Source organism: Grampus griseus (assembly GCF_964374135.1).
Source record: "Grampus griseus genome assembly, chromosome: 3".
NCBI classification, from domain to species: domain Eukaryota; kingdom Metazoa; phylum Chordata; class Mammalia; order Artiodactyla; family Delphinidae; genus Grampus; species Grampus griseus.
This window is the reverse complement of record NC_139019.1, coordinates 130,083,759-130,096,227: the sequence shown is the minus strand read 5'-3', so window position 1 is coordinate 130,096,227 and position 12,469 is coordinate 130,083,759. Positions and strand designations below refer to the sequence as shown.

General features: G+C 41.5%; 1 protein-coding gene across 6 annotated transcripts in view; it reads right to left on the bottom strand.

The window, feature by feature from the left end:
• The window catches only part of MRPL22 (mitochondrial ribosomal protein L22), a 36,326-nt gene that overhangs the window by 14,209 nt on the left and 9,648 nt on the right, over window positions 1-12,469 (bottom strand). Inside the window, exon 3 of one of the 6 annotated variants that reach the window (XM_082651937.1) lies at window positions 6,071-6,106. The exons of the other annotated variants lie outside the window; for them this stretch is intronic. Within the exon in view, the coding sequence (XP_082508063.1) occupies window positions 6,071-6,106 (36 nt within the window). The remainder of the gene's footprint in view (window positions 1-6,070; window positions 6,107-12,469) is intronic. 6 annotated transcript variants of the gene reach the window in all.

Below are 12,469 nucleotides of genomic sequence, written 5' to 3'. Positions count from 1 at the left end.
AATCTGTTCTCCGTACCTATGAGGCTGGTTTGGTTTTTGTTTTGTTTTGATTTTTAGATTCCACATATAAGAAATATCAAATGCTATTAGTCTTTCTCTGCCTGACTTATTTCACTTAACATAATACCCTCAAGGTCCATCCTTATTATCACAAATGGCAAGATTTCATTCTTTTTTATGGTTGATTAATATTCCTCTATGTTTGCGTGTGGTGAGTGTGTGTGTTTATATATTTACATATATCACAATTTCTTTAACTACTCATCCACTGATGGAAACTTAGGTTGTTTCCATACCTTGGCTATTGTAATGTAGCAATGGACGTGAGTGTGTATATATCTTTCCAAATTAGTGTTTTTGTTCTATTCAGAAGTGGAATTGCTAGATCACACGGTAGTTCATTTTTAGTTTTTTGAGGAACCTCCATACTGTTTTCCACAGTGGCTGCACCAATTTACATTCCCACCAACAGTGCACAACAGTCCCTTTTCTGCACATCCCTGCCAACACTTATTTCCTATTTTTTTGATAATAGCCATTCTAACAGGTGTGAGGTGGTATCTCATTGTGGTCTGGATTTGCATTTCTCTGATGATTAATGATATGGACTATCTTTTCATGTACCTATTGGTCAATGGCATGTCTTCTTGGCAAAATAGCTATTCAGATCATCTCATTTTTTAATTTGATTGGGGTTTTTTTTACTATTTAGTTGTCTAAGTTTGTTGTATATTTTGGACATTAGCCCTTTATCAGATATATGACTTACAATTATTTTCTCCCATTCAGTAGGCTGCCTTTTCATTTTGTTGATGGTTTCCTGTGCTATGCAGAAGATTTCTAGTTTAATTAGGTCCTACTTGTTTACTTTTGCTTTTGCTTTTGGTACCAGATTCAAAAAATCATTGCCAAGACCTATGTCAAAGAGCTTACTGCCTGCTTTCTTCTAGGAGTTTTATCGTTTCAGGTCTTACATTCAAGTCTTTAACCTATTTTGAGTTAATTTTGGAGTATGGAGTAGGATAGGATCAAATTTCATTCTTTGGCATGTGGCTGTCCAATTTTCCAAATACCATCTGTTAAAGAGACTGCCCTTTCCCCAACATGTATTCTTGCTCTACTGTCATAAGTTAATTGACAACATGTGTGAGGGATTATTTCTGGGCTCTATATTCTGTTCCATTGATCTATGTGTCTGTTTTTATACCAATATCATACTGTTTTAATTACTATACCTTTGTAATATAGTTTGAAATCAGGTAGCATGATGTCTCCAGCTTTGTTTTTCTTTAAGATTGCTTTGGAGGGGCTTCCCTGGTGGCGCAGTGGTTGAGAGTCCGCCTGCAGGTGCAGGGGACACGGGTTCGTGCCCCGGTCCGGGAAGATCCCACATGCCGCGGAGCAGTTGGGCCTGTGAGCCACGGCCGCTGGGCCTGCGCATCCGGAGCCTGTGCTCCGCAACGGGAGAGGCCACAACAGTGAGAGGCCCGTGTAACACACACACACACACACACACACACACACACACACACACACACACAAGATTGCTTTGGCTATTGGGGTCTTTGGAGGTTCCACACAACTTTTAAGCCTCTTTGTTCAGGCTTCTCTGGTGGCACAGTGGTTATGAATCCGCCTGCCAGTGCAGGGGACATGGGTTCAAGCCCTGGTCTGGTAAGATCCCACATGCTGCAGGGCAACTAAGTCTGTGCGCCACAACTACTGAGTCGGTGTGCAACAAATACTGAAGCCTGTGCGTCTAGAGCCAGTGCTCCGCAACAAGCCACTGTAATGAGAAGCCCGTGCACTGCAATGAAGACCCAACGTAGCCAATAAATAAATAAATAAATAAAATTTTAAAAAAACAAAACACTGTTCCATTTCTGTGAGAAATGCCATTGAAATTTTGATAGGAATTGCACTGAATCTGTAGACTGCTTTGAGTGGTATGGTCATTTTAACAATATTAATTCTTCCAATCCATGAACACAAAATATCTTTGCATTTATTTCTATCTTCTTCAATTTCTTTCATTAATGTCTTGTAGTTTTTAATATACAAGTCTTTCATCTCCTTGGTTAAATTTATTTCTAGGTATTCTATTCTTTTTAATACAATTGTAAATGGGTTGCTTAATTTATCTTTCTGATAGTTCATTATTAGTATAAAGAAACAAAAGATTTTTGTTTGATTTTGTATCTTGCAACTTTACTGAATTTGTTTATTAGTTTTAATAGTTGTTTGGAGTCTTTAGGGTTTTCTTATCATGTCATCTGTAAATAGTCATAGTTTTACTTCTTCCTTTCCAATCTGGATACCTTTTATCTCTTTTTCTTGTCTAATTTCTGCAGCTAGAACTTCTAATACCATGCTGAATAAAAGTGGCAAGAGTGTACATCGTCGACCTTAGAGGAAACGGTTTCAGCCTTTCACCATTGAGTATGATGTTAGCTGTGGACTTGTCATATATGGCCTTTATTATGTTGAGGTATGTTCATTCAATACCTGCTTTGTTGAGAGTTTTTATCAAAAACGGATGTTGAATTTTGTCAAATGCTTTTCCTGCATGTCAATATTGAGACGATCATATGATTTTTATCCTTCATTGTGTTAACGTGGTGAATTGCACTGACTGGTTTGCAGATGTTGAAACATCCTTACATTTTTGGAATACAGCCCACTTGATCACGATGTATGATCCTTTTAACGTATTGGTGAATTCAGTTTGCTAAGAATTTGTTGAGGATTTTGCATACATGCTCATCGGGGATACTGCCTGTAACTTTTTGTGTGTGGCACCCTTGTCTGGTTTTGGTATCAGGAAAATGCTGGCCTCATAAAATATGTTTCGAAGAATTCTACCCTCTTCTATCTTTTGGGAGAGTTTGAGAAAGATTGATTTTAATTCTTTTAATGTTTGGTAGAATTCACCAGGGAAGCCATCTGGTCCTGGACTTTTGTTTGTTAGATGGCTTTTGATTATTCATTCAATCTCCTTGCTAGTAATCAGTCTGCTCAGATTTTCTATTTCATCATGATTCAGTCTTAGTAGTTTATAGGTTTCTAGGAATTTCTCCATTTCTTCTAAATTGTCCAATCTGTTGGCGTATAATTATTCATAGTAGTCTCTTAAGATCCTTTGTATTTCTGTGGTATCACGGTCACACACTATCACTCTATCACTATCACTCTTTCATTTTTGATTTTATTTATTAGAGTCCTGTCTCTTTTTTCTTGTTGAGTCTAGCTAAAGGTTTGTCAGGTTTGGGGTTTCTTCTCTTTTTTTAATCTTTTCAAAGAATCAGTTCTTAGTTTTATTGAGCTTTTCTTTTCTTTTTTTTTTTTTTTTGATCTTTTCTATTGTGTTTTTAGTCTCTAGTTCATTTATTTCTGCTCTAACCTTTTTATTTCCTTCCTTCTACTAACCTTGGACTTCATTTCTTCTTCTAGTTCCTTGAGGTGTAGAGTTAGGCTGTTTCTTCAGACTTTTCTTATTTCTTGAGGTAGACATTTATTGCTGTGAACTTCCCTCTTAGAACTGCTTTTGCTACACTGCATAAATTCTGCTATGTTACATTTCCATTTTCATTTTCCTCAAGGTATTTATTTCTTCTTTGACTCAGTCGTTATTCAGTAGCATATTGTTTAATCTCCTGAACTCACATCCTCCTACAGACACACTGAGTCTACAGCTACATGTGGAACAACTTCCTTTTAAAAAAAACTAAAGGCTGGCTGGGTGACAACTACATATCAGGCAAACAAGAAGAAAACGACATTAAAGCAGGTAGGAAAGGGTGGCTCACAATCCTGTCATAAACCCCACCCCCAGTATGGCAACCCACACCTGGGAGGGAACTCAAAACCCAGAGCTTCTCCCTGAGAAACAAAGCGTTCAAACCCCACATCAGGAACTGCAACTTTTAAGACACGCACTTCAGATGAACCCCCAAAACACCTAATTTTGAAAACCAATTGAGCTCATGGCCTGAGACCCACAAGATGGAGACAATCAGAGAAACACCTCTTAAAGAGTCACGCTCAGAAACTCACCTGCCCCAATGCCCAGCTCAGAGGCAGCTGATTGCATCCATACGTAAAGTAAAGGAGGCTCACCTGCTTACAGTAAAACCTCAGGCTAGGGGGACTTCCCTGGTGGCACAGTGGGTAAGACTCCACGCTCCCAATGCAAAGGGCCTGGGTTCGATACCTGGTCAGGGAACTAGATCCCACATGCGTGCCGCAACTAAGAGTTCACATGCCACAACTAAGGAGCTGGCAAGCCGCAACTAAGGAGCCCTGGAGCCGCAATTAAGGAGCCCACCAGCCACAACTAAGGAGCCCCTGTGCTGCAACTAAGGAGCTGGTGAGCCACAACTAAGGAGCCCACAGGAGCAACTAAAGAGCCCGCCTGCCACAACTAAGACCCTGTGCAACCAAATAAATAAATATTAAAAAAAAAAAACCTCAGCCTGGGGACTTCCCTGGGAGTCCAGTGGTTAGGACTCCACACTCTCACTGCTGAGGGCCCAGGTTCAATCCCTGGTTGGGGAACTAAGATCCCACAAGCCATGTGGCACGGCCCAAAGCCAACAAACAAACAAACAAACAAAAAAAACACCTCAGCCTGTGGATCAGGCATCCAATTTTACACACACATTTAGGAGCCTGCTGGAACACTCACTGTACGGGGATGGAGACTAGTGGGTACCATCTTTGCCCTCTCCCTTTACCGTGTCCCCTGCATTGGCAGGCAGATTCTTAACCACTGCCCCACCAGGGAAGAAGTCCCTAGGCGATAACTCTTTATTGCCTGGCTCTGGAGGTCAGGGGAGCTTGCGCTCCTGGTCACATGGGACTGTAATAATAGGTGTCACCCAGAAAGGAGTTCATAACCCTGTTTGGCACCGTGATTTTTATGACTGCTGCTAGAGGACACTTCTATATCACCTGACTCTGGTGACCAGTAGGGCTTATGCTTGTGGGCCCCCCAGGACTGTAACCAACAGAGAAAGAGTTCCTAAACAGCTGCCACCCCCAGGGCACAGCAAGAGGCAACAGACCTTTGAGGTCTGTCTTTCTGTGAAGGAGGCCTATTAGCTAATCATAACGACTGTGGCCTGGGGGCAGGCTTCTAATTAAACAACATATGGAGGGGCTGACTGTAATCCTTTACATGCGGCTGGTGCAGTTTCTGCGGCTGACATCCAGAGGATGCCCATCACCTGGCCCTGATGGCCAAAGGGGCTTGTGTTCTGGGGTCTCATGGGACTGTGGCAATTGGGGAGGGATGGTTCTTGGCAGGCTACTATCCTCAGGAGACTGTGCAGACAGCAGACCAAGGCACACTCCCCATTCTTTCTGTGAGGAGGCCACTCTGCCTGTCCTGGAGCTTTCGACTGAGTGGCAGGCCTCAAGTCTGGCACACGTTTGGTGGCCTATGGAGCTGCTCTCAACAATGCAGGCTGGAGACACCATCTTGGTGCTCTTTCTCTGCCTTGCTCCAGCTCACCAGTAACTCCCAAAAAAGAAGCTTATGCACTCATCTGGACAGTGTATCCTGATTTTTGCAACTGCTGCCCAGGGCACAGATCATGTGGCTCTGGGGGCCAGCAGGGCTTACATTTGTGGCCCCCCAGAACTGAATATATCTGCATACTTATAAAGCTGCTGCCTGAGGGTCTAGCTTCCAGTCCGACTGAATCTACGTGCTGAAATCCTCCTCTTTGGGACACTGTCTATTCTTGGCACATCCTCAACTACTGGGAGCTACTAATAACATAACAGGATGCTTGGACAAGCACAAAAGTTTGAGAGATGACCAAAAGTTGAGGCAGGGCTGAATAAAAAGTTTTATCTCTTACATGAGTCCACTCCTTCAAGACTGGGAGAAGTGGTTGTTTCTTCTACTGTATAGAAACCAACACAGAGAGTCAAGCAAAATAAAGGAACAGAGGAATATGTTCCAAGTCAGTTAACAAGATAAAACCTCAGAAAAATATCTTAATGAAACAAAGATAAGTAATTTACCTGATAAAGAGTTCAAAGTAATGGTCATAAAGATGCTCACCGAACTGGGAAGACAAATGGATGAACACGGCGAAATCTTCAACAAAGAGATGAAAAATATAAGAAAATACCAAACAGAAGTCACAGAGCTTAAGAATATAATAACTGAACTGAAAAATACACTAGAAGTGTTCAACAGCAGACTGGATAAAGCAGAAGAAAGAATCGGTCAACTTGAAGAAAAGGCAGTGGAACTGACCCAAGCAGAGCAGCAAAAAGAAAAAGAATGAAAAAATTTGACTATAGCTTAAGAGACTTATGGGGCAATATCACACAGACTAACGTTTGCATTATAGGGCTTCCAGAAAGAGAAAGAAAAGGGCAGAAATCTTACTTGAAGAAATAATGGCTGGGGAATTCCCTGGCGGTCCAGTGGTTGGGACTCCAGGCTATTACTGCCAAGGGCCAGAGTTCGATCCCTGGTCAGGGAACTAAGATCGCTCATGGCCAAAATAAATAAATAAGTAAATAAATAAATTACTATCCCTCTACTCTACCATAAAAACTCCTCTTAAGAATGGACTTGAGAACATGGGGTGGGAGGGGGAAGCTGGGGTGAAGTGAGAGTACCATGGACATATATACACTACCAAATGTAAAATAGCTAGTGGGAAGCAGCAGCAAAGCACAGTGAGATCAGCTCAGTGCTCTGCGATGACCTAGAGGGGTGGGATAGGGAGGGTGGGAGGCAGGCTCAAGAGGGAGGGGATATGAGGACATATGTAAGCATGTGGCTGACTCACTTTGGTGTACAACAGAAACTAACACAGTATTGTGAAGCAATTACACTCTAATAAAGACCTATTTTTAAAAAACCAACAAACTCCTCTTAAAAAAAAAAAAAAAAAAGAGAGAGAGAAAAAGAAATAATGGCCAAAAACTTCCCTAACTTGGGGAAGGAAACAGACATTCTTATCTAGGAAGCCCAGAAAGTTCCAAGTAAGATGAACCCAAAGAGACCCACACCAAGACACATTATAATTAAAATGTCAAAAGTTAGACAAAGAATATTAAAAGCAGCAAAAAAAAACAAACAGAAAGTTTTGTTACATACAAGGGAACCCCCATAAGCCTATCCACAGATTTTTCAGCACAAATTTTGCAGGCCAGAAGGGAGGGGCATAAAACATTCAAAGTGCTGAAAGAAAAAAAACTTCCAACCAAGAACACTCTACCTGGCAAAGTTATTCAGAATTGAAGGAGAAACAGAGTCTTCCAGACAAGCAAAAGCTTAAAAGCATTCCTCACCACTAAACTGACCTTACAAGAAATAAGAAATGTTAAAAAGACTTTTTTAAGTGTGGACTACTATAATCTTAAAAGTACAAAAGTTATTTAACCATTGGAAATTTGAACATTAACTGGGCATTTGGTATTTTTTAATAAGATACATGGTGAAATATTTATGGATGAAATAATATACTATCTGGGATTTGTTTCAAAATATGATGGGGAAGAGCAGGGGCTCTAGATAAAACAAGAAAACAAGATAGACCATGAGTTAATAATTGTTGGAGTTGGGTGATGGGTTCATGAGGGTTCGTCATATTGTCTACTTTTGTTTACATCTGGATATAGCCAAATAACAACTCTGGTGTTTCCCTACTGCTCAGAATATAGTCTAAACTCCTTAACAAGACACAGAAGGCCTTCCATAATCTCACACCAGCCTGGCCATCTCAGCTTATTCACCTTAAAGCCTAATGACACAAACATTCATTGTTCCCTGAACAAGCCACATTCTTTCATATCTTTACACTTTTGCTCATGTTGTTTTCTCCTCCCTTATTATCTCCTAAATGAAACGCTTGTCCTATTTTAAGTCCCAGCTCAGGTATCACCTCAATGTGAACCAGATCCCTTCTCCAAGAGAACCAATCCCATTGCCTTAGTACTCTGTTCTTGCCAGCCGTATAGCAATGAGTTGTATTACTCCTGAACTGTAAGGTGGCTGCAGAAGAATGAGTTCCTGGATGTAAGAGGACAGAATTTTCTAATAAAACTATAAGCCAGGTGATGAGGGCAGAGACTACAGAGTCAACTAGACCTGGGTCTAAATCCTAACTCTAATACTAGAAGAATGGCCTTGGGGAATGCACATAACTTTCTAGACCTCAGTTTTCTCATCAGTAAATGGAGTAATAATAGTAATTACCTCATAGCCTTCTCTTTTTTTTTGGCCACACCGCAAGGTATACGGTATCTTAGTTCCCCAACCAGGGATAGAACCCACGCCCCTGCAGTAGAAGCACAGTCTTAACCACTGGACTACCAGGGAAGCCTCCCACACAGGCTTCTTAAGGAGCTCAAATGAGATACTTTAAGGAAAATACTTAACCTGACACATAATAGGGCTCAATAAATTTGAGATTATTACTTTTAGAATGAGAAGAATACCTACTTCATTCTGTTGGTGGTATATAAATAATTAACATACAACACCCTACAAAGTCTAGCACAAGATAAACACTGGTAGCTAGTATTAACTTTAAATTAGGCCCTCTGAACAGTTCATGTCTCCTGTTCTCAAAAAAAATAAACAGTCTGAACTGTTTGAATTGTGTAAACTTCGTATTACACAATTTCAAACCTTCTTTTCATGTTTATAATCATGATCATTTGTTTCTATGAAGTTGTAATTCGTGGGTGCACTAAGTTTGTCAATTTCTTTATCGATGAGAAGAGGAATTGGCGTACTTCATCTCCAGGGTCTCTCCAAACCTTAATTCTTCTTTCATCTCATGGATGACAGCAGGATTACAGAAATATGAATACCTTGGCTTCTCTTTAACTCTTCAGTGAAACCACTACTATACTAAACAGTCTGAAAGACTGCTTGAGGGTGAGGCCCATGCCTTCTATATCCCCCATACCTAGCATAGTGTTCAATACTCCTCAAATCCTCAATACACATTCAGTGAATTAAATACAATGGCTAATAAATTAAACACATTATGAATCAATAATGAAAAAGCTTTCCGAACGCCTACAATACTTTCAGGGCTCAAATGCTTCATAAAATGAATTATCAACCAAATACTAAACAACTGTAATCAAATCAAAGTAAAATATGATTACAAACGGGGTCTTTAATTCAGAAGTATACTAAATCAAAAAGTTTCATGCGCCCTCTCCTGGCCAACTATTGGAATAACACTAAGTTAAAGCAGGAAACGAAGAGCTCATAAAGTACAATCGAAAATAAAACTAGTTCAAAATTTAAGGCTTTGTGTTTTTTTGCCATGCCAATCGTCTTGCAGGATCTTAGCTCCCCGACCAGGGATTGAACCCAGGCCACGGCAGTGAAATCACTGAGTCCTAACCACTGGACCGCCTGGGAATTCCCAAAACTTAAGGCTTTTATGAGACCACTTTATGTAAGAAAGCCTGTGAAGAGTCACTAAAGAAAACAAATTCAAGAAAAGGAAGTTGGGGGACTTCCCTGGTGACACAGTGGTTAAGAATCCGCCTAACCCACCATCAAAAAAATCTACAAACAATAAATGCTGGAGAGGGTGTGGAGAAAAAGGAACCCTCTTGCACACTGTTGGTGGGAATGTAAATTGATACAGCCACTATGGAGAACAGTATGGAAGTTCCTTAAAAAACTAAAAATAGAACCGCCATACGACCCAGCAATCCCACTACTGGGCATATACCCTGAGAAAACCATAATTCAAAAAGAGTCATGTGGGCTTCCCTGGTGGCGCAGTGGTTGAGAGTCCGCCTGCCGATGCAGGGGACACGGGTTCGTCCCCCGGTCCGGGAGGATCCCACATGCTGCAGAGCAGCTGGGCCTGTGAGCCACGGCTGCTGAGCCCGAGCATCCAGAGAGTGTGCTCCGCAACGGGAGAGGCCACAACAGTGAGAGGCCCGCGTACCGCAATTAAAAAAAAAAAAAAAAAACTCATGTTATTAAATGCATCAAGGTAAAAAGTTCTTTGTTCCAAATTTACTTCAGAAAACATTAATCCCACACTTGAGGCTGAATAAAAGAACATCCTCCCTCTTGCCTCCATTAAAATCTAAAATAAAAAGCTGAAGTGATATGTATATTCTCATAACTCAGTATAATTTTAGTACTTAGTGAAAGTCAAGGACAATCAAACAAGGAAACAAGAATTTAGCAAACAAAAAAAGTGAAATCCCAGCAACTATGGACCATGGTAAGTTCAGAGTTTTTCGACCTCAGCATTACTGACATTTTAAGCAGGACACTCTGTTGTGAGGGCTCTCCTGTGCCTTCGTCATAAGGATGCTTAGTGGCATCCCTCACCTCTACCTACTAGATGCCAGCAGCACCCCTGCCTTGTGACAATCTTGCAGCGCCTCCAAATGTTGCCAAATGTCTCCTGGGGGGAGGTGAGAGACAAAACTGCTCCCAATTGGAAGTCACTATTAGCTAAAGCAGTATTAAAACAAACACACAAACAAAAACAAAATGACAGTGCTAGTTTTTGCAGACTAGGGAGCATGACCTCTCTGTTCCAAAAGGTTCCAGTTATCACGCCATACACATGTGGATGGTTAGTAAGTCAGATTTTCTCACTCTGTAAAGCAATAATGACTGAATGCCTAAATTTTACATTCTTATTCATAAGAATAAGCGGGCCCTTAAGGCTGCCTGGCATTCCTACTGTATTTCTCTAGTCCATTTACTCTCCTAGGCTCTGTAGACAAACTTCATACCTCTTCCTTGCTAGTTAAACCTCCCATATCTCCTCCCTCATCCTCAGTCTTGGCTGAAAATTGTGCTTATTCCCTGAGAAAATTGAAAAATCAAAAGAGAACTTCCAGGGAACTTCCAGGGGACTTCCCTCAGTTAAGAATCTGAGCTCCCAATGCAGGGGGCCGGGGTTCAATTCCTGGTCAGGGAACTAGATCCCACATGCATGTCACAACTAAGGAGCTGGCAAGCTGCTACTAAGGAGCCCACGAGCTGCAACTAAGGAGCCTGCTGGCCGCAACTAAGAAGCAGGTGAGCCACAACTAAGAAGCCTGCCTGCTGCAACTAAGACCCAGCACAACTAAATAAATTAAATTAATTAATTGTTGCTTTTAAAAAAGAAGAAGAGAACTTCCACAAGCCCCCACCACCTAATCTATATACCCACCAGCATCCATACCCATACACACGTACTATCTTCACTTGTTACTATGAATGCAAGTCTATGCCCTAATCAGGACCAATCTCATCCCTTGCTCCCTAGATCCCATTTCTTCCCATCTACTCAAGGGCACTGCTTTGGCAATTCTTTCTTCCCCCTTTAAATCATCAATTTTTCTTCTTTATTGGAACACTATCATCAGCAAACAAATATACTCTAATATCTCCCAACTTAACTGTCCCCTGACCAACTCCCTCTAGCTACTGCTGCAAAACTCCTTGACTGAGTTACCTAAACTCCCTGTCTCTAATTCCAGCCCTCCCATTCATCCTTAACCCTCTCCCATCATTCCATCAAAAGTGCTTTATCAAGGTCATCGAAGATATCTGTGTTGTAAAATCCAGTGGACAATTCTCAGTCCTCATCTGAGAATGATCTAAGTATCCCTGGTAAAAGGGCTCTCTGACTACCCAACAATTCCAGAAAGCACAGGCACAGCAATGAAGACCCAGTGCTGCCAAAAATAAATTCCTCACACCACCACTAAGCAACGCTCTGACACCAGCTGGGTGTCCTACAATTAAATTCAATTCTGACACTCTCTACCTAGGGACAGCATCACATTAAGGGCTCTGTCCCACAAGACCACCCTCCACTTCTGATGCCAATTACAAGCTCAGGTTGTTACCTGTGCTTCTGACCAACTGGCTATAAATCAAGAGGTTCTCATGATGCCCTTCTTGGGTTTGATTAATTTGCTTCACCAGCTCACAAAATTCAGGAAACCCATTTACTCACTAGATTACTGATTTTTTATGAAAGACAGTAAAAGATATGAATCAAAAGCCAAATGAGGAGATACATAGGGCAAAGTCCCAAACAAAGGAGCTTCTGTCTTCATGAAACTTGGGGCCCAGCACAGTGACCACAGAAGCATTCTGGTTCCCCACTCAGAAGCTCTCTGAACCCCCTCCTTTTGGCTTTTTATGTAGGCTGCATTACATAGGCAGGATTAACTAACTCATCGGCCTTTGGTAACTGATTCAACCTCCAGTCCTTCTCCCCTCCCTGGAAACCAGGAGGTGGTGGGACTAAAAGTTCCACCCCTCTGTTCATGGTTGGTTCCCCTAGCAACCAACCCCCATCCTTAGGTGCTTCTCCAAATTCACCTCATTAGCATAAACCCAGTTGTGGTGGAAAGGGGCCATGTCAGGAATAACAAGACACCCATTTCACTTTACGGCTCTGAAGCCATAAACTGAGGACAAGAGAACAAATATGATGACAAAAGA